Source organism: Streptopelia decaocto (assembly GCF_964273445.1).
Source record: "Streptopelia decaocto genome assembly, chromosome: 1".
NCBI classification, from domain to species: domain Eukaryota; kingdom Metazoa; phylum Chordata; class Aves; order Columbiformes; family Columbidae; genus Streptopelia; species Streptopelia decaocto.
In genome coordinates, this window is record NC_138663.1 from 41,911,070 (window position 1) to 41,932,508 (window position 21,439).

A 21,439-nucleotide genomic window follows, 5' to 3' on the forward strand; every position below is an offset into this window, starting at 1 on the left:
ATGTGATGCAAGAGTTTGCATCACATAAAGTATGAGTATGTTGTGCTCCCATTTGAGGAGCCATCCGACAAGGTGGGAATGGACAATGAGACCTGTGCTACCTGGGAGCAGTGTGTTGGGAGCAGACCTGCGGTGCTTTGATGCTCGGTGCTGGATGAATACAAGAGAACAAGCTTTGCACTGACTCTACTCTGTAAGTATAATTGAAACAAAGGATTTGGCCTGGAGAACTGCAAGTCAGACATTTTTGTCAACACAAAAGGTGTTTTAATGGTAAAAGCTAAAGGAATGAAATTGATAACTTATCACAGAAGAAAATATACCCTTGATTTATGATGCCAGCCAGCAGAGATCGTGTGGCAATGTAACCAGAGATATAGGGCAATGCAAACATGAAGTAACCATCTGTTTTCCTTTAGGCTTTAATGGACCTCGTATTTTATTTCCATTTTAAAGAGTTGTCTTTACAGTCCATTTGTTCCCTCCCTTTCCTTCTCTCAGCTCATCCCTGTGATGAAGAGTTAGTGCCCTTATCAGGCAAGGTTTCAGGTAATGCTTCAGTTTTATAGCCTCAGCCTTTCCATGAGCAAACATTCGCAGCGACCTTTAGCCTCTCTCCTTTCCTGAGCTTTGCTGTTGCTAGTTTTTCACAAACAGAAGTGCCACCTAGAACGCTGAAGGGGCGGGCAGAGGTGAAGGCCGGGAGGGGGACAGGGAAGTGCCTGAGAGAAGGATTGTACAGCCTGTCTTTGAATCTACGGTGTGGAGATCTCTTTTGTCTTATCCAGGAAGAAAACCAATGCAGAGTATCTGAAAGTAAGAAGAGTTGGAAGAGAAAAAGAAAGACCCACACAATGGGTTTAAACTGAGCAATAATGAAGACACGGATGCTGGGTCTGGCCCTTTGGCCGTTGCTTTTCTCACTCCAGCTGCTGCAGCAAGTTGTTTCAAATGGGTGCGGAAACAACAATTATGTGATCAATGTGATGCTCATGAATTACTCAGACTTCCCATCAGCTACTGATAGTTTGAAATTAGCTGTGAAGCAAGCCTTAAAAATGGTGCAAAATGAATTCCAGGCAGCAGGTAAGGCAGTGGGTCTTGGTTATCCCTCTCTTGCCGTGGTTTCTTGTCAGACTTTGTGCCACAGCTTTCTACTCATCTGACCTTCAGAAAACTGCTCCTCAGACAGGCTCCTTGCCTGTCTGTTCAATATTTGTAGATCTTACAGAAATAATGACCTACCGCTGTAAAAATAGAAGGGCTCTACAGATGAGCAGAACCATATTTGCTTTCATGCTGTTCGGGCAGACTCTTCCTGTAGGATTTTCTGGAGATGTTCAGTTGGGATTGGGAACATGGGATTTGCTGAACTGGATCAGACACAACCAGTGATCCATCTAGTTCAGTAACTGGGGTGCTCTTGCTTCCTTTCCTGGCTGGATTAGCCTCTACTTTCTGAAAATACTTTTCCTTCTGACCCCATCTGTTGATTGCATTATGATTTAAAGTGTGAAGAATCTGCACCCCATATGTTTTTCCCTCGTTTAGAGTCAGTGCAGATGTTACTTTTATTTATTTTGATATCTTACCTCTCCTTTCAATATCACAATCTACTGTCACTCTCTAGGATTATCATGGGAAAAAGAGGTTCCAAAAAATGATACCTATTCCCTTTCTGCCCTCTAGTTGAAGAGATTTTGTCCAATTTTACTGGGAAGTGAGCCTTAAAAAGTGTCTCTAATAATGGCCAACACTAAAAGTACTTGGTATTGAAAGTAGTAACACTCAGCAGAAGACAGCGGTCCACACTTGAACAAATTTTACAGTTTTCTCTTAAGTGGTAGAGATTAGGTAGTAGGTGGACTTTCTAGCAGCTTTGTGGTGGGAGACATCCTAGCACAGGGCTGCTCAGACCCGTGTCAGAAGAAGAGGAATACAGTATATTAGTGGTTACCTGCAACTCAGGATGCTCTTTACTTTCATGTTTGGATTACAGGAGAAAACGTTACAGTCAGTGCCACCTTCCACACCTTTACCTCATCACTCTATGTCTCACAAGGCTGTCGTACCAGCACCTGTGAAGGTGTGGAGCTCATCAAGGAAATTTATGTGAGTAGCAAGCTTCTTTAAGTTGATTTCCTAAGAAGACAAGACTTTTTTCTTTCTACATGTATGTGTGCACGTCTCGCTGTCTTTCCTTATTAACTTTGATCCTGCTGTTCAGTTCCAAACCAATTTGACAGGGAAGTGAAGTTTTCAAAGACAAGGTGCTCCTATAGTTTTTGAGAAGACAAGGAGGCAAATACTGGAGAGAGATTCTATGAATGCTTCCCAGAGGCTGTCATTAGACATCTAGTGGCAGAGCTGGCTAAAGCAGCCTCCAACTTCGGCTGCTTTTCCTACACAGCCCAAGGAGAGCAGAAAAGGTTAATTTCCAACTGGAACAGACCCTGATCTGGTTCACCATCAGTTTACACAAATATGCAAAGGAGAGAGCTGTACGGAGATGGTAAAGCACAGACAGAGAGATTATTAGGCTGGCACTGATACCAAAGAAACACATGTGGAACTATGCCCCTTCTAACTGTGACTCCTTCTAAAATCCCAAAGTTTTCTTAATTTTCCCATTCTCCTTTCTCTGCCAGTCCTCTGCACTGGCCCCACTACTGACCCTTTCTGATCCCTTGCAGGATACTGGCTCACTTGGCTGTGTTGTCATAGGACCTGCTTGCACTTATGCCACCTACCAAATGGTCTCGTAAGTACCACCTCTTGCCCCGAATATTGTGGTGTTAAAGATATCAACTGCTGAACAAAGTTGTTTTGTGTACAACAAACCAGCAGAGACATTGGGATTTAGGATACATCAGAAACCTTGAGGTCTACAGTAAAACTGTTATGTGTAGCCACTATGTTTGGTAGGGGAAGAAAATCCCCTTCCAAAGCCCATTGATGAAATCCCACTACTAGCAGGGAAACTTTTCTAATTGATGGCAGTAACCTGATTCATTGATTAAGGGCTCAAAAGACTTAACTCTGCAGCAACTGAAGCAGGAAAGAGATGTTAGCTTGAGGCATGTAGACATCACAGTACTGCAGCAACAGGGGTCCTTCTGGGGGGGTGTTCAGTCACTGAGCAGGGCCTCAAGTTACATGTGTCAAGAGAAGATCCAAAAACCTCAACCATTTTCAGAAAAGATTGTTTAGATAGGGAGCAGCCAGTTTCATCCTATCTCTCCTGAAGAATGAATCTCTCTACTATTGTATTATACGTGATCCTGTAAATTCTATTCTATTCTATTCTATTCTATTCTATTCTATTCTATTCTATTCTATTCTATTCTATTCTATTCTATTCTATTCTATTCTATTCTATTCTATTCTATTCTATTCTATTCTATTCTATTCTATTCTATTCTATTCTATTCTATATTACACATTAATATGTTCATTCTTAGATATTAGGAAAAATATAAGTTGAATCTGCAGACTTCCAGCATAAATCAGTTAACCCCCCCCATCAGTCATGGTGTACAAATCTATATTGTTACCCATGTGAATCACTTCCCTCTTTAAAACTTGGAAGCCTTTTGGTTTCACTGAGAGGTACTGGGAAGATTTAGACACTTTTACCTCAAGCTTTATCTGCTTTTAGCTCTATACTTGTCTTACAGTGGGATGACCAGAAGTGAAAACAACGTTACTGGTGAAAGCATGTGATTGATTTATAGAAAAATCAAAAGAATAAGTCTTACATATGTATAGGACCATGGTAAAATATTATGCAATATACCCTATTTTGTTCATTGTACCTCCTACCTTTATGTTTCCTTTTCTGTCTGCTGGATATGGAGCTGCCCAGAACGATGCCAAAGTCTCTTCCTCGGACTCTGACACAGTGAAACCAGTAAAAAGTATGAGTAGCGGAAGTTTATGCAAAACAATGAAGAACGCTGACAAACAGGCAGCTGTTTTTTGCCTGTGGTGCAATAGTTTTGCAAATAAGAACAAGTTCCTTGCTTTGCAGCACTTTGTGTGGGGAGGGTGCTGTGGAGAGGACAGGAGTGCAGGGCCTGCGGTGGCCTGGCTGCTGCCTGTGCTCTCTAAGTTACATGTTTGGCTTGTCGAGGGGACATTAAGTGACTCTGGGTGTTAACTCTAAGAGCTCTAGAAGCACAACAGCTGTTGGGATGTTGCAACAGAACAGTGGAAGTAACAAGTGTGGTTTGGGATTAGACCAACTGTCTACCGCCAGTTTCTTCACCATCTGTAATTCAAGAAATCGTACGGCAGCTATTAATGGGATGAAATTTAAGGAGTCAAATTGACAGATTCTGCACCTAAGACAGTAACGCCAGGCATAAGTATAAATTGGGAGAGGAGTGGCTGAAGAGCAGCCCTTCAGAAAGGGATCTGGGGATGCTGGCTGACAGCAGGATCTGCATCAGTCAGCAGTGTGTGCCCTGGCAGCCAGGAGGGCAACCCACATCTGGGGGGCATCAAACACAGCGCAACCAGCTGGCCAAAAGAAGGGATTGTTCCACTGTTCAACATTGGTGCAGGCTCACCTTGAGCGCTGCCTGCAGTTCTGGGCCCCACAATTTCAGAAGGATGTTAAAGTCTTTAAATGGGTCCAGGGGAGGGCAACAAAGCTGGTGAAAGGGCTGGAAGGTATGTTCTATGAGGAGTGGCTGAGGATTTTCTGCTTTTCTAGTTTGGAGAAAAGGAGGCTGAGGGCCAACCTTATTGCCCTCTACAGTTTCCTAAGGAGGGTACACGGGGAGGGAGGTGCTGAGCTTTTCTCCCTGGTACTCAGTGGCAGGACACATGGGAATGGTTCAAAGCTGAGCCAGGGGAGGTTTAGACTTGACATTAGGAAGCATTTATTTACTGCAAGGTTGGTCAAACACTGGAACAGGCTTCCTAGAGAGGTGGTCAATGCCCCAAACCTCTCAATGTTTCAGACACATTTGGACAATGCCCTTAACAACATGCTTTAGCTTTTGGTCAGCCCTGAAGTGGTCAGGTGGTTGGACTTGATGATCATTGTAGGCCCCTTCATCTATTCTATTTTATTCTAAAATCAGTCAGAAAAATGTCAGTTTCATTAGTGACATACTCTCCCTGGCAATACTTACTATACCATCTCTGTCTGTTTCTGTTGCAACAAATATAAACCCTGTAATTTGGTAAGTGGGCTTTACCCGGAAAATATATTTTTTTTCACAATAATGCCAACAACTCTAAATGGCTCTGTCATAGAAAACTACCATACAAGAAACAAAATACTTGAAGTCTAGTCTGATAAGATTGCAGCATCTAGGAAAATGCTTTTACCCTTAAAAACTTATTGTCTCTGTGGATAAAAAATAACTTTGTTTTACAAATTCTGTGCCAGCAGAGGATTTGCTTAGTTTTACTCCCTAACTGCTGTTATTGTACAGCTCTTAAAATATGGCATAGTTAAACTAGAAGACTTTTCTTTTGAGTTGTAGGAGTAAAGCTTTTCTGATGGCAAAAAGTTGTCGCCCTCCAGCACTGCCTCAACAGAAAGATCAAATCAATCTGATGTTAATGGCAGCTGAGGAGCAGAACTGGATGGGTCCTTAAGCCTTTGGATTCCTGTCACAGCCCTTGAGCTGAAATGGTGCATGGTACCCAAACTGGGGATTTGGGGGCAGTGAGAGAAGGTATGTGGACCAGGCTCAACATGGCTTTTCAGTGCCAATAGTGACTTGAAATCTGCTTGTATTCCTGAGGAACCTTCTGCTTCAGGCGCAAAGTGCTGTTAAACTAATGCATGGCACAAGAGGAGAGGGAGCTGAGGATGGAAATCATGTGGTAGCTGCCTTAATGTGACAACAATCCATTCAGACTTGTCCTCTTGTCTCTCCCTTCAGAGTTGAAACAATACTGAGCCTGCCTCTGATCTCTGTAGGGAGTTTTGGACTGTCCTGTGACTACAAAGTACACCTAACCCGCCTTCTGACCCCAGCCAGGAAAGTGAATGATTTCTTCTATTATTTTTGGAAAGAAACTCGCCTGCCATTCAAAACCACAACCTGGGAATCTGCCTACCTTTACAAGAGGGTTGACAACTCGGAGGCATGCCTCTGGTAAGATCTGGATCCACCTCTGACCTGGCTGTTGATAAACTCTATCTCCATCCTTGGACATTGTTCTTACAAGCTCTCCTTTGAGTCCTACGTTTTGGGAGGTGCCTTATGGCTACCAAGGAAGGAGAGAAGGAAAAGATTAATTATGCCCTTTAGCTGTACTACCTGTCTGAATGTTGTGCTCAGTCTACTTTTAGGTGTTCTCAAGTCTTGGCTTTTCCTGTGGGCAGCATAGCCCACGTGTTGTCCCTGCTGGAAATACCTGTTTACTACATCCTTGATGTAAATAGTGTGACATGAGACACTCCTCCATTGGGCTCTTCATAGGTGCCTTTTTAGTTCAGGGGTCTTATCAAGCTCTTGTAATGTTTCTCCACATTAAGGGCTTCAATCTGTGGGAGCTATTGTTACTCCAAAACATTTCCAAAGTTCAAACTGTACCTTTCTTTGAAAAAAATTCTCCCCAATGACTGCAGAGTTTAAGCTGTGCCCTCATCAGTTTGGGGCAGAGGAGACAGTTTTCACTTTGTGACATGAAACATCAGCCTGTGCTTGGTTCTCAAGAATGCTGGGTTTTCTCCTTGACTAAAATCAAAGGCTGGTTTTAGTAAAATAGATTATTTTATATACTGATATTTATCATTACTCCCCTATTATTGACTCATATAATTTTCAGCTTGTGAGTGTTTCTATGCTCCTTTTTTTTTTTTCTTTTTTAAATTTTGGGACATAAAATGCTGATTAATGAATAAAAAATGATAATGTTTCTCCTACTACTTTTATAAATGTAGCTCAAAGGGAGCCAAGAATTCACGGAAACAACTATTATTTCTCTTTCCAATTCATAATAACTTGCAGACTTGGGAAATGGAAGAGGTGTCTGAGGACTGGAGGAAAGCAAATGTCACTCCAGTGTTCAAAAAGGGCAAGAAGCAGGACCTGGGTAACTATAGACCTGTCAGCCTCACCTCCATCCCTGGGAAGGTGAGGGAACAACTTATCCTTGGTGCCATCTCAAAGCATATCAAGGATAAGAGTGTCATTATTGGCAGTCAACATGGCTTCACCAAGTGGAAGTTGTGCTTGACCAGCCTCATTGACTTTTATGAGGGCATAACCAGGTGGCTAGATGATGGCAAAGCAGTGAATGTGGTCTATCTTGATTTCAGTAAAGCATTTGACACAGTCTCCCACAGCATCCTCGCTGCTAAATTGAGGAAGTGTGGACTGGATGATCAGGTAGTGAGGTGGACTGCGAACTGGCTGAAGAAAAGAAGCCAGAGAGTTGTGGTCAGTGCAGTAGAGTCCGGTTGGAGGCCAGTATCTAGTGGAGTGCCTCAAGGGTCAGGACTGGGACCAATATATTCATTAATGACTTGGATGAGGGACTAGAGTGCACTGTCAGCAAGTTTGCTGATGACACCAAACTGGGAGGAGTGGCTGACACGCCAGAAGGCCATGCTGCCATCCAGTGACACCTGGACAGGCTGGAGAGTTGGGCGGGGAAAAATGTAATGAAATATAACAAGGGCAAGTGTAGAGTCTTGCATCTGGGTAGGAACAACCCCAGGTTCCAGTATAAGTTGAGGAATGCCCTGTTAGACAGCAGTGTAGGGGAAAGGAACCTGGGGGTCCTGGTGGACAGCAGGATGACCATGAGCCAGCACTGTGCCCTTGTGGCCAGGAAGGCAAATGGCATCCTGGGGTGTATTAGAAGCAGGGTGGTTAGTAGGTCGAGAGAGGTTCTCCTTCACCTCTACTTTGCCCTGGTGAGACCACACCTGGAATATTGTGTCCAGTTCTGGCCCTCTCAGTTCAAGAAGGACAGGGAACTGCTGGAGAGAGTCCAGCACCGGGCAACAAAGATGATTAAGGGAGTGGAGCATCTCCCTTATGAGGAAAAGCTGAGGGAGCTGGGGCTCTTTAGCTTGGAGGAGACTGAGGGGTGACCTCATTAATGTTTATAAATATAGAAAGGGTAAGTGTCACAAGGATGGAGCCAGGCTCCTCTTGGTGACAACCAAAGATAAGACAAGGGGCAATGGGTATAAACTGGAATATGGGAGGTTCCATTTAAATTTGAGAAGAAACTTCTTCTCAGTGAGGGTGCCAGAACACTGGAACAGGCTGCCCAGAGAGGTTGTGGAGTCTCCTACTCTGGAGACATTCAAAACCCGCCTGGACACCTTCCTGTGTAACCTCATCTAGGTGTTCCTGCTCCAGTGGGGGGATTGGGCTAGATGGTCTTTCGAGGTCCCTTCCAATCCCTAACATTCTGTGATTCCGTGATTCTGTGAAAATTTATGACTGTATTGGCTTTTGCTTTTCTCTTACTATAATCACTATTTCTACATGTTTGCAACTATAATTGCTGATACACTACACACACTTCAGCTAAATCCGTTCAAGCCTGCAGGTTTCATACCTTTCAAGGAAGTCAATGTATGTAAGTTATCTCCCAAGTGTTTCTTACCTTGTCTTTATTAATACTTCTGCTCAGCATCTTCTTCATGACTTCAGAATTGTTCAATCTAATTTTCTTCATTGTTGAATTAACAAAAAAAAAAAAAAAGTATTTTGTATCTTTGCCCATTTTTCATCCTAATAGAGTTGTAAAAATGCATCTCATTCTGCTTTAATAGTAACTGTCAGCTTGAAAATTTTTGACCTAATTTAAAAAATCAATTTTTGCTAAGCATGAGTTATACTGCATGGGCTAATTGTTTCCCCCATGTATGCATAAAAAGAGGTGAATACTGACAGTGATAGCAAAATCAGGTTATGTCTCAACTATGCATATGTTCCTTTAAATTAATGGTTAATGATTCTGTTCCTGAAAAAAAAATGGAAAGCAAAATGTATTTAGTAGTTTATAGGACTGGGATCTCAGTGTTCCTAGATCAAAACTTAAGCTGTTTGAAAACAAAAAGATTTCTTTTGGTTTTCCCTCTGCATTACCTTTATTTCAGACAGAATGTCTCTTCTCAAACATAACAAGTTGAGGCAAGAATAGGATATAGGAGGTGTCTGGTTTTGCTTAATGTTTTTGCTAGCTTTTACTTGTTATATTTTTTTGCTGCCCTCATTTTTCCCCTTCAAGTTATAACTAACTCAGTATTGGGGCTTTTTTTGTTGCTACTTTTCTTGCTTTGCTTCTCTCACAGTCAGAGTACATGTGTGCTTTTTATCTCAGTTCATCCTGCAGCTCCCATTTACTCCTTTGAACCTTCATAGGTGTCTTCTGAGATTACCACTGATGTCTTAAAATGGCAGAGCTTCCTGCCTCTGCCTCCCAGTTAGTCTCACTTACTGTAATTTCCCCATATCCCTCATTTATTTTCTTAATTGTTAACACCTTATTACATCATTATATTCTCCAAACCCATCCTTTATATGACCAGACTCAAATACCTTTGGGTGACTTTCCCAACAGTTTTAAGTCTTTCATGCCCTGTATTGCTTTTCTCTCTTCTATTGATGCAGAAAAAAATGTTCCGTACCGTCTTACAAACACTCTTGTGTCCTGGAAACATTTGATCTTGCATTTTGGCTTATTTAGGAGAATATGAAGAGTTAGCAATTTTCTGACAGCATTTGTGCTCCCTTTTGTCAGGTATATGAATGCACTAGAGGCTGGAATCACAGACTTTTCCGAAAAACTGAAGTTCAAGGAGACTTTAAGGACCCCGGACCAGCTTAGAAGTACTGTGAAAGATCCAAACCGGAGAAGCAATGGTAAGGAGGGGTTGAGGGTGCACTTGACTTCACAGGTAAGTTGCTTTTCCCAGGAAATCAGACCTACACCTTAGTTACATTTTAGGGACAGTCTTTCCACATAAATGATGGAGAAACACAGATATACCATTTCACATGGATGCAAACATAAAATGGCACAAAGTTCCTAGATTCCTCTCTCCATTCCCATAACACATGGAGGAACATAAAGGTTCCAGGGAGCTTTTGGAGTGAATTATCCTATCTAGGCACAAGCTCCATTTTGTGAAAGATTCAGAAATCTTGGAATCACAACTCGTCCTAAGAAGGCCGTTAGATAACACAAGAATGCTTAGTTCTCTACTATCTCTGTGTTTGCCGCCCTGGTACATATATGGACCTCAACTGTGCCATCAAGGGCCACTTCTTCTGGAAGTGATCCACCTAAACTAGAAAAATGGATGAGTAAGTAAATAAAAATCTTCTAAGACTAAGCACATGTTATCGGCAGACTAAGTGAGTGCAAGAGTTATAAGTAAGCCAATGAAACTATTAATTGAATGCCACTTAACTTAGAAATGTTCATATTCTGTAGCCCATATTGCATCAGAACTGCTAATGCTTATTTGAGTGAGATAATGGCAATGCGCTGGTGCAATCAGACAGAAAAGTTTGTGGGTATTAAGGCACGTTTTACCACTTTCCCTCAAATGTCCTGGTCTCGCTACAGAGTTGCTGTAGCTCCGTGCCTGGGTCCCAGCACAGTGGGAGCAGACAAATGTTCTCTTCTTGTCTGTGCCTTTGACCACCTTGTCTCCATTTTTGCCCAATCTGTAGTGATCATCATGTGCGGCTCTCCAGCTGATGTCGGCACAGACCTGGGGATGGAGGAAGTGGATAAGGACATTGTCATCATCTTGATAGATCTCTTCAAGTAAAGTATCGCCTTTGCTTTTCCTCTTTTCTCTGCAGTTTGCTGAAGGCTGGAGATAATGGAAATAGTCTGAGTGGAGTTGTTTTGTTGAAGAAATGCTCTCTCACAAAATGTTTTTTTTGCCATTTTTCCTTATGTCATGCCATTTTTCTAAGATGCTTGACACATCCTCTGCAACATCCCCTTTAGCTGACATAACATTTTTCTAAGGCAGTGACAGAGCAGGTAACATTAACACCATCCTGTGGACTCCTCAGTGCACGAAACCATAAGAGAACCACGGAGTCCAGAGTCAGAATGGTCATAAGTTGTTCATATGAGATATTGTACGTTTTTCATACACCCCACACAAACAGACAGTTATGTAAATGTGGCTTGCAGTATATTTTTCCAAGCCATGTTTATTCCATTTAAAAATTACTCAGAAGAGTTGTATAACTGTCTCTTCCACTTTATAGCTCTTCTACTTTATGACTGTCTTTTCCACATCTTTGTAACTACATAAATCTAACTTTTCAGAGACATTTCTTAGTATTGTTTTTCTTAGGTTTTTTTTTGTGTTGCTCAATTTTTATCTTTAATTACTAATTACAAAAATCATTATAGATGAGGACTGATACCAACTGGGCTTATCAATGGTAGCCTCAAAAGCTTTGTCTGTGTACAAGGATTGAGGGCTGATCTCTGACTCTAAGCCTAAGTGACACAAAACAGCTCACATCCATGTGGCTAAGTGTAGATGCCCAAACTGCTTTTTGAGTATGGCTCTGGTCACCACAGCAAGACTAGGGGAAAGCTTGTGGGCCTAGATGAAAACCACGCCTGGGACTGTGCTGGCAGCTTAATGGTATGGATGATCACAGGGCAAATGTATGTGCCTGTGTCTCAATCTTGCTTATTTTACTGTTTATGTAGCAAAAGAATCTATGAACTTCCAGAGCCTATGGGACCTCCCAGCCCTCACGTCTAAAGCTGCCCTTGACCAGGCAGGGCTGAGGCACTTTGGATTAATGACTTCAGTCATTTAACCTTTGGATTTAAACTGGAGCCTGTGGTTCAAGTACCAACAGGATCTTCTCTGTCCTGTACACTTTCATGTTCACAATATATCTTTTTCAGCAGTGCCTCTAAGAGCTTTAGACTTCACACTGCTTTAGCCAGGCACTAGGAATCCTCAGTTGCTTTTCCTGAGGCAACTGGCCACCTTTCCTTTTTTTTTTTTTTTTTTGCAAATGTGTAATGGGACTACATATGTGAAAGCTTTTACTTAATGGTGTTGCACGTATAATTGTTGCCTCACAATAGATGAGGGTGATTAGGGACTTCTCTGCTGCCATATGCATCCCTCTGACATACCCAGCTGGCTCAGCCCATTTTATATATTTTATATGCTGCCTTCTTTAAATTTACTCCATACCCTTGATTTTGCTGAATATCCCAAACCATGTTCTTCTTCTTAAAACAGAAATTAAATACAGACAAGTGTTAGATCCAAACTCAAGCTGTAGAATAATACAGTAGGCAAGGTCCTATGCTTCTCCAGGAATCTAGTCCCTCAGACAACGTGATTGATTTAAATTTTCTTCAGCTCTGAGCCCTCTGACAGCCAAGACACAAACACAGTGTTTAAGACTTCCTCAGGGGAGGTGGGATGTTGTAATATTAGCCAGTGTGGTGGAGCCTAATGAAGTTTCCTTTTCACCTGGCTAGTTCAGTCCAAGCCTGAATGAAAAGCACTTCAAAATTCTTCAGGATGAAAAATACAATGTAAAAGTCAGAAGATTCAGTGAAAGGCAGGGATAGGGCTCTGGTGTCAGGATCCCATCTGATGGCCATGGAGCAGAGCCTGTGGTCTCCACAAATTCTTAATACATTACTGAGTGAAAAAAAAAAAAAAGAATAATCAAACATTAATAATGAGAGAAGGCTCATAATTATTTTTTTTTTTTAGTTAATCTGGCTATAGCAATGACAGATGCTGCCACTTGACACTGACATCTATTGCTAAATTCCTCTATAACAGAGGTGTAAAATGTAGGAGTAGTTACATTTATACGGTCCTAACACTACATTCAACCCTTTGAAGGTAACGGAGAGGCTGATGTGGCCTCCAGTGAAAATGAGTTTGACACCCTGCTCCATAACATTTGTATCCAGTGGTTGCCAGACTGCGAAGCACTTCCAGATGGCCTGTCAGGGTGATGAAACCAAAGATACCTGAAAGCTATTTCAGCTTTTCTGCTTGTTTTAGCATATTATTCAAGTTCACGTAGTTTCCTCTGATTTTCCAAGCTCACTGAATCAAACAAGTAAATCAATAAGATGCTCTCTTCACCTCTCCAATTGTTCCACACCCTTCTGTTAAATGCTTTTCGTGCAAATGCTGCTGTGATCAATTCTAGCAGGAAATATCAAAATTAGAGGAACATGTCAAAGAGAGCAGAAGAGGTCAGAAATATGCACAATAACATAAAGGAACAGGAGATTGCAATACTGTGGATTCCAAGAAGAGACTCAGTTTTAATAAACTCCTGCTTGAAAGAAGAGGAAACAAACAGAACAGAAATAAACCAGTTACAATAATAACAATAATTCACTGCAACCTTTGAGTTTCAGATCACCAGATCTCTTTGACGTTACCTTTTAATGTAGTTAAGCACAGAAGCTGGCATCAGGGAACGAACAACACAGAATTTTGTCCATGATGAAATCTTATTTTTAGAACTACTGTTTTAACCTGTTAAATAACAGTGTCGCCAGGGGGAGAGAGTGATTCTGTCATGGTTACACTGCTCTTGTTGCTGATTGTTCATGAGGTTCTTGTGCTTTGCTTTGCAGTAACACATACTACAGGAACAACATCTCAGACTATTACATGCAGAATGTACTTGTCCTGACTCTGCCACCAGCTAATTACAGCTTGATTACCGAAAGCACTGAGGATGCCAGGCTGGTAACCACACTATGTTATATCTGATTATTGCGTTCAGGTCATTCATGTTCATGCACTAGGAAATGAAAACTAAAAATGCAGCTGTAATCACCTCACATCACGCTTCTGTGCTGATATTTTCTTACATTATTGCAGGATGACATTTTGCCCTTCTGTAGTGATGTAAAAATATGATATAATGCAAACATGCAAGCTCTCATATTGCTGCTTTGTGAAGTTCAACTCAAGCTTTTAATTTCGTTTGCAAGTGTCATGGTCAAGGGGCATGAGGGAGACTTACGGGTATGTGGCCTTCTGACTTGGCTTGTGAGTGACAATCTTACATGTAGCTGCAAAGCATCACCGAAGGAAGACCTAAAGATGTAATCAAGATGTGAGCATGGAAAGTTCAGAACTAATAATTGTTGACTGATTTTTGTGTGCAAATATGTATAAGCAGTGGCAACCATTGCTGTTTCTGTCCAGGGGCTTTCCAGTTAAACTTCAAAAACATGAACTTTTTTTTCCCCTATAGGGAAAAGGTATATCTTTTTAATTTTCTGAAAAATAGAAACAATGCAAACCCTATATCTGCCTATGAAACTGATACTCCTGCTGTCTGCTCAGGAACCAGGCTCTATATGTACAGTTCCTCTCAGTATTTTTGACTTTGAGCTCCTGCTCTCCAGCAGGCAGCCCGAAGCTTCTGGATGGATTTATAGGGCTTCCAGATCCCCCAGCCTGGGCTGAGGGCATTTTGGGTGCCTGCTCTATGGCAGGCTGATGGAAATTATGGCACAGCTCCTTGTCTCTGAGCTGTGGCCATCTGGAAGTCCAGACTTGCTGGCACCACACCGGATTATCTGCACAGAAAGTCTAATCCAAAGCCAGGGGCTTTGGGTCCCACTGAGCAGATCCACCCAGAACCTACAATGTAGGATTTCTATAACTGTTTGCACCAGGATCAGCATGCCAGGTCTTTACATTGGCCCCTTTTAAGTTTACACCACCTCCCTGTCTTCATACACCAAAAATATGTTTTGTTTACCTTTATTTTTCCAAGTGAGAACACTTATGTGGCAGTGCTCACCTACTCACTCAGTGTTTGGTAGATTCTGATCTTCCATGGTGGACTTTTTGCCAAACGGAGACCACCAAAGATATTGTAGCTTTAAGGCAGAAACTTGAACTCTCAAGTTGCCATTTTTCTTTTTCTCCTGTTCCAGATGGACGATGACTTTGTTGTTGGCTATTTTAATGCTGTCTTGCTGTTTGGACATGTTCTGAAGACATTTATCTTCTCCCAGAGCCCAGTGTCACCTCTCAGTTTCATCAACGAATTCCGAAACACCACTTTTGAAGGTAAAAAAAAGTACAGTCCTGTGCAGGGTTCACTAAATTGATAAAGGGAAATAAATTTATTTTTAAGGACTCTTAGGATAGGTCACTTCTACACTAAACAAGTCCAAGCCCTTCAATGAGTGGTTTTTTTTTTTTCCACTCTTTTTTCTTTTTCTATCTGTTTTTCCAGAAGCACTGCATAGCAGTTGTGCAGAATCATCTTGGCGCATGCAACACAGAAGAGGTAGAAAGTCAAAATAATAATTTGAAACATTACAATTAGCAACAGACTGTTTGAGGACTGGGCTCCTTTCTGGGCTATTGGTCTTTCCTACTGCTTTGAAGTACAAAGCACATTTGAAGAATATTGCTGCCTAAAGAGTGGTGGGGGAAGGCAGAGAGACAGAGCTTCCCAGCCACCAGAGATGGAGGACAGGGAAGAGAACCTGAAGCTGGTCTCATTCTTTTGACAAAGAGCCGAGCTCTTTATAGGGAGACTATTTGGAGAATGAGGAAGGAGCTGGAACAGTGAAGCATGTAGGCAGGTTTCAGAGTCCACGTTTCTTCCAGAGGCAACCTGGCATTCAGGTTCTTAATTTGTGACAGTGGCATTTCACAGCTTTCCCTCAAAGGTCTAGCCTTCACTTGAGGCCAGAACATACTTAAAAGCAAATTTAAAAGGCCTATAGAGGCGGTTCTTAGGGACATGGTTTAGTGCTAGAGTTCAGTTATGGTTGGACTCGATCTTGAGGATCTCTTCCAACTGAGATGATTCTATGATTCTATGACATGATTCTATGATTCTATGACATATGAAATATGATTGGCATTCAAAATTACTCTGAAGTCTACTTAGCTAAGCTTTAATGAAGTAATTTTAACCTTTTTGCAGTTTACAAAGCCATTGTAGACTTGGGTGTATGCGGTGCGAGTGTAAACCAGATGGCAATGAGCTGGCTCTTAGTCAGATTTCTGTTTCCCCTCATAGGTTGTCTAGCACCAGCAGCCTTTTGTAGGCCACAGGCTTAAAATCATAGAATTTGATCATTAGAAAAAGACAAAAGCAAGACTTACACAAAGGAATGACAACACTCTCCAGGAGCGAAGTCCCATCAGAGATCTGTACCAAAATGACAACTCAAAGCTTTGTGTTTCCATCCCATCTGCATTCAGCAAACATATGTATAGAAGTTTCCCAGATTTTCTTAATATGGCTTGTCAGGTTTTGGCCTTATCTTTGCTTCAGTCATGGTGTTCCAAACCTAGCAAAATATAGTTTACTAATTCCCCCTGGAGACACCATCCTTTTTTGAGTATCATCTCTTCCTTTTCACTCTAAATTTGAAAAGTAAACTCCACAAACTTTTTTACTTATCTGAAATAAAACTTGCACTGTAATGCTCCACATTAATCATCAGTTTAGTTTAAAAGAAAGTGCTAAAACTGAAAGGTGTTGAACCACCTTCATTCTTTCCTATGCTGGAGGCTGGTAGAGTAGGGACTCCATACAATAATTATTTTCATACTAAGAAGGTGGACCATGAAAAACATAGCATCACTTTTTGATGTGATAATGGAGAAAATTTCTGAACTAGAATAATGATGATGCTGAACTTTAGGAAAAATAAAGTCATCAGCAACAGCAGCAAAACAGCAATCTGAAGCTGATTAAAACACTGTCCTGTAAAAATAAGGGAAAAAATGAAGATAAGACTTTCAGGAGTGGTGGATATTGGCTAAACTTGTACTCTTGTTCAAATTACTGACTTCATGAGAGCAAAGTCAAGCCACGCTGAGGGACTTAGAAAGTTCCACCTTAAAATCCTTGGAATGTGCTACATAGGCAATTCCTCAATCTGCACATTTGCTGACATAGAGACGCAGTAGGTTAAAGGGAGAAAGAACCTGATTATAAGAATATTATTAGAGCCAAGCACATAGCCTTCAAAAGAATAAGGGTAATGAAAGTATCCCTATGTTTCCTTTCTTGCTGATAGATTCAAACTGCATGTGGAAACAGGCAATTTCCCTTCTCACATTTAAAATGGTCCCTTCAAGGGAGGTTACTCTGACATTCTCTGCATGTGGAATAAGCCAAATAAACACATTTTTCTATAGCTAGAGGGAGACTTTCCTCTTCAGTGCAGTCAGTTCAACACTTTTTATTGGATTTTGTAGAGAAAATGTAGCATCCCATTAAGGGAGAAATAGTGCCACACTAAGCTGATATGTATTCTAGCATGTACATAAAGAAGAAAAATATCCTGAGCATCGGAAATCCTTTTATTTGTCCCATACTTCCTGCCACATGTTTGTGTTTCTGAGAACGCAAGCTCTCTAACTAATTCCTTATGTCCACAGGTGTACTGGGTCCTGTGACTCTAGATGAATTTGGAGACATTGATAACAATTTGACCCTGTTGTACACGTCAGAGACTGCAAATGATGTACGTATGTCTAGGGAGCAACTGTTTGAGCTTATCTATGAAAGGAGAAACAAAATGCTGTGTGCTATTGCATAAGAATGATGAAAATAACTACAGCAGAGGTGGTGGTGTGCCAAGGCATACTTTGCATGCCAAAAGGGGGTCATGAGAGGCATGCTGGAGACTGACAGGATTGATGTCAGCTGGTGATTCAGTAAGTGAATTGCAGCTGGTACTTTGTGGGGCTGATACATTTATTTTCAGAGAGGGGGGAGGAAAGAGGAAGAACATGGCAGCCAAGCATACTGCCAAGCTGTGGAATACACCACTGTAGCAGAAAGAACAAGAATTCCTTGGAGTTTGGGCAATACATTTTTTAAGGGTAGTTGGAAGCAAGGGACAAAAGAGGGAGAGCATAGCTGCTGACTGCATTTCTTCCCTCCTACACCCATAGTTCATACCGCTTCTGTATTTCAACACTCACAAGAACGAGACACTCGTGGTGACTACCAGTCCGGATTTTGTCTGGAAGAACCACAAACTGCCCAGTGATATTCCAGGCTCTGGTGAGACATCCATTAAACCTCCCTCTTCTTTGAAGACAAGTCACACAGTCCAATGATCCATCTGCTGTGCAATCCAGCACGCTACCTTCATACTGTCCCCAACCAGTGATGCCAAGAGCTGAGGACAGAACATCCTCTTTCCTACTCCTGCCCCAGCCTCCCATGTTCTTTGTATCCAGCCCAATTCTAAATGTGCGTTTCTGTTTAGGTGCTACCAAGTCTTTTGTAGACTTCTTACTGTACCAGTGATTGTGAGGAATACCATGGCATGTTTTGGAAGAGGTGACCCCTAAACATAAAACCTTTACCAGAAGATGGTGGTGGTATGAACTGTCTGAAAGACTGTCCAGGAAAGGCAGCACAATTAAGGTTATAAGAAGTTATCTGACTCTGCCTTTCTGTATCACTGGCACAGTGCCGTGGCTTCTGCTTCCCCCTTTATCCTTGTACAGAGCTGGGGAGAGAACACAGCACTGTGCGGATTCAGAGTGCTTCTCTGGAGGGGTCTCTTAGATGAGCTGGCCCTTTGCAGAAAGACCATGGGAAAATAGTTTCTTGCTCTATCTCTGCTCAAACTTAAGGCTGAAATCCCAGAAACCACCACTTTTCTTTTGAGTTTTTGACACAGTTGAACCCATTGTAATTCAGCATAGCAGAGCACAGCCTTGTCAGTCTGAGCAGATTTGGATTGTTTCCCTATGTAGATTGTTGCCACATGGTGAGTGGCAATGGAAAGGTGTGTCCTTTGGGGTATGATATACAGGATAAAAATTATTGCAGTGCCAGTGGTTGCAAGGGTTAGTGCACAACAGGTTAGTTTTCACCTGAGTCATTCCCATCAGTGAGTGTCCAAAGGTACCGCTGTTAAAGGTCTCTGCTAAAGGCCTGCATTGGTTTGCAATGCAAAACAATAACTGGAGGAAAAAAAACACCTTCTGATAACTAAACGTGGTACATGGATTAAATTACTTTTATTGCTCAGTAAATTAAATCAGATGGCTTCAAATTAGGGCTTGCTGCTCAACCCCAGCCTTCTCAGTGTTGCTCCAGTCCCATTCTCATTCATCCTTTGGTCCCCACAAGATGCTGTGTTGTCCAGAAGATCTCTATTACCTTTACAACATTCCCTGAGTACATCCTTGTTTGAAGCTGTTGTACAAGGGCAAATGAAAAATGTTCAGGAACTGCAGAAAGCCAGTGCCTACAAACCAGTAGCTTAACATTCAGTGCTTAATGAAGGCCTGGCTTTGTGGCAAACCTATACTAAATTGAAGTAAAAGCACCTCCCACAGGTACTTGATTATTTTGTTTTCACATTTTTTTAGAAATAAACTTTCCTGCAGTGTAATTATAAAAAAATATATTCCACCAAAGTGCAACCTTTTATGGCCAAATTTAAGTATGGCCAAAGCCAGCCAAAACTTTCGAACCAGAAATATGTTTTTTTTCCTCCAGGGAGGTGAACAAACCCAGCAACCAGAGCACTTCTCCTCCCTAAACTATAATTGAGAACGGCTGAATGAGTTCTGCTACCCTGCTTCCTCCTGGCATCCCTTAAAAAAAAAAGAGGTTTCATCCAGATTTTGCCATCATTCAGAAAGTATGAACCCTCACTCTAAACATGGATAAGTCCAGCCTTCAATACACAAACAGTTCTGATTCCAGAGGACCTGAAGTCAGTAAATTTGTGATGCACTCTCGCTTTGTGTGTTGTAATACTGAGTGCCAGGAGGTGGTAGCAGAGCCTCAGGAACGAGAAATTGTGGTCCCACAGCGCTTCTGTGGCAACTTCAACCTGCTGATTGTTAAGCTGTAAGACACTATTCACAAAGCCTAAGTTTTAGAGAATTCATAGGAAATGGCTTTGCACATTCCCATGTATATGTTGTTTTATGGTGGTAACTTCATGTCCTTCCTCAGTGTAGGGAAATCGTAGTGCTAACAGTTTTCAATGGAGAGCATCAGACTAATACAAAGTTACTAGGAGGCCCTCAGACGGATGCTGGGGTGAACACACAGAAAGAAGGTGGAGAAACATGATACACAGAACAAAAGTTCAAAGCCATTAAGCTGGGTCAAATATCTGGAGTTCCTAAACTGAATTTTATGCCAGATGTAGACACTTACATTGGTATGTTCAAAATCCCTGCCCAGCTGGTGTTTGATTCTGGAGGAAGCTAGTGTGTGTCTTATTGCTTTTTATTTATCAATTGATTTTTACACTTTACCATTTTCCTCTATGCCTTTATTTCTGTTCCTGAGCACGCGCAGAAGTGCATTAGCCTCAGTAATACTGAGTAGCTCAGCTTGTATACTATCCATAACCAACATGGCAGTCTGCAAAACTAGATTCTCCTCTGCCTTTTTTGCCTGAGAGATTTGCTCGGTACAGTAGGTACACGTCAGACATGTGGCCACCAGACGAAGCTCTGCAGTAATGGCCTGTTGCTCTTCAAAGGAATTTGGTGGCTGCAACTTTCCTTCCCACTATCCCTGAGCTCCAGGAACTGACTCAAGGCAGGCTTCAGTTCACTTTCCCACATTAAGACAATCAAAATTACAACCTTAAGTAATCAGTTCCCAGCCTTGCCAGTTCTGCCTCCCTGCTTAGGACTAGGACCCTCATGTGCTCTGTGATTTTGGATCTAAGTCCTCAGATGCCTGAACAGCCTGATTTTCAAATTTTTTGGCACCTGGCAGCTTCCAGGGACACTAATCTGGCAGCTTTGTGCTGCACCAAATTAATTTACCTCCACAGAATATGAATTTCACATTTAAGAGTAGAGTCCACTCAGTACCAATTGTCATTCCAACACGGTGTCTACAGACGTGTTCAGAAATGAGTCCAGAGTCTGCAAAGCTCTGCCTACAACAGCTGCAAAATAATTTTAAACTGGGCCAATGAGGGGAGAATGTAGGTACGAAATCTTGAAAAGTTTGTGTATGTAAAAAGCTGTACCATGATTTTCATCTTGACCTCTTCTTGGATAACAAGTTCTTGTGAGAAATGCTTTTCAAATTCACAAGTGGCTGTACTCTGAATCAGCTGAAATTCTGTGTGGAAGCTGTGGTCTTCAGGTGTATCGCATCCTGAAGCAAATAATATCAGCAAAGACTCCGAGTGACAAAGGTATGGGTAGTTGTGGAAAATTCACTGTCAAAGATGCATGTTTTTCTCACTGGGTGGATACCCAGCAGGATTGGAAAGGGAAAGACATAAGTTATAAAGCCTGAATCAGAAAGTTATCACTGAGTATTGTGTTTAATGATAAAAACCGTAAGGACGAAACCTTTGTTCCCTAGTCCAGAGAAAGCCTTATCGAAAGAAGTCAATGTAGAGTCCATTTTGCTTTAAGCCCAGGGTATGGTGGGGAAAAACGATGTTTCCTGCCTGCCAGTGACTCTAA

At 41.8% G+C, this 21,439-nt stretch overlaps 1 protein-coding gene across 1 annotated transcript in view; it reads left to right on the plus strand.

Moving 5' to 3' along the window:
- Positions 1 to 875: 875 nt before the first annotated feature.
- Positions 876 to 21,439, plus strand: part of GUCY2C (guanylate cyclase 2C) — a gene marked incomplete at both ends in the record, with an annotated part of 46,617 nt that continues 26,053 nt past the window's right edge. Inside the window, 10 exons of the mRNA XM_082047507.1 lie at positions 876 to 1,086; positions 2,000 to 2,112; positions 2,694 to 2,761; positions 5,904 to 6,119; positions 9,733 to 9,854; positions 10,671 to 10,767; positions 13,606 to 13,717; positions 14,926 to 15,061; positions 17,402 to 17,487; positions 17,921 to 18,032. Of these exons, the coding sequence (XP_081903633.1) occupies positions 876 to 1,086; positions 2,000 to 2,112; positions 2,694 to 2,761; positions 5,904 to 6,119; positions 9,733 to 9,854; positions 10,671 to 10,767; positions 13,606 to 13,717; positions 14,926 to 15,061; positions 17,402 to 17,487; positions 17,921 to 18,032 (1,273 nt within the window). The remainder of the gene's footprint in view (positions 1,087 to 1,999; positions 2,113 to 2,693; positions 2,762 to 5,903; positions 6,120 to 9,732; positions 9,855 to 10,670; positions 10,768 to 13,605; positions 13,718 to 14,925; positions 15,062 to 17,401; positions 17,488 to 17,920; positions 18,033 to 21,439) is intronic.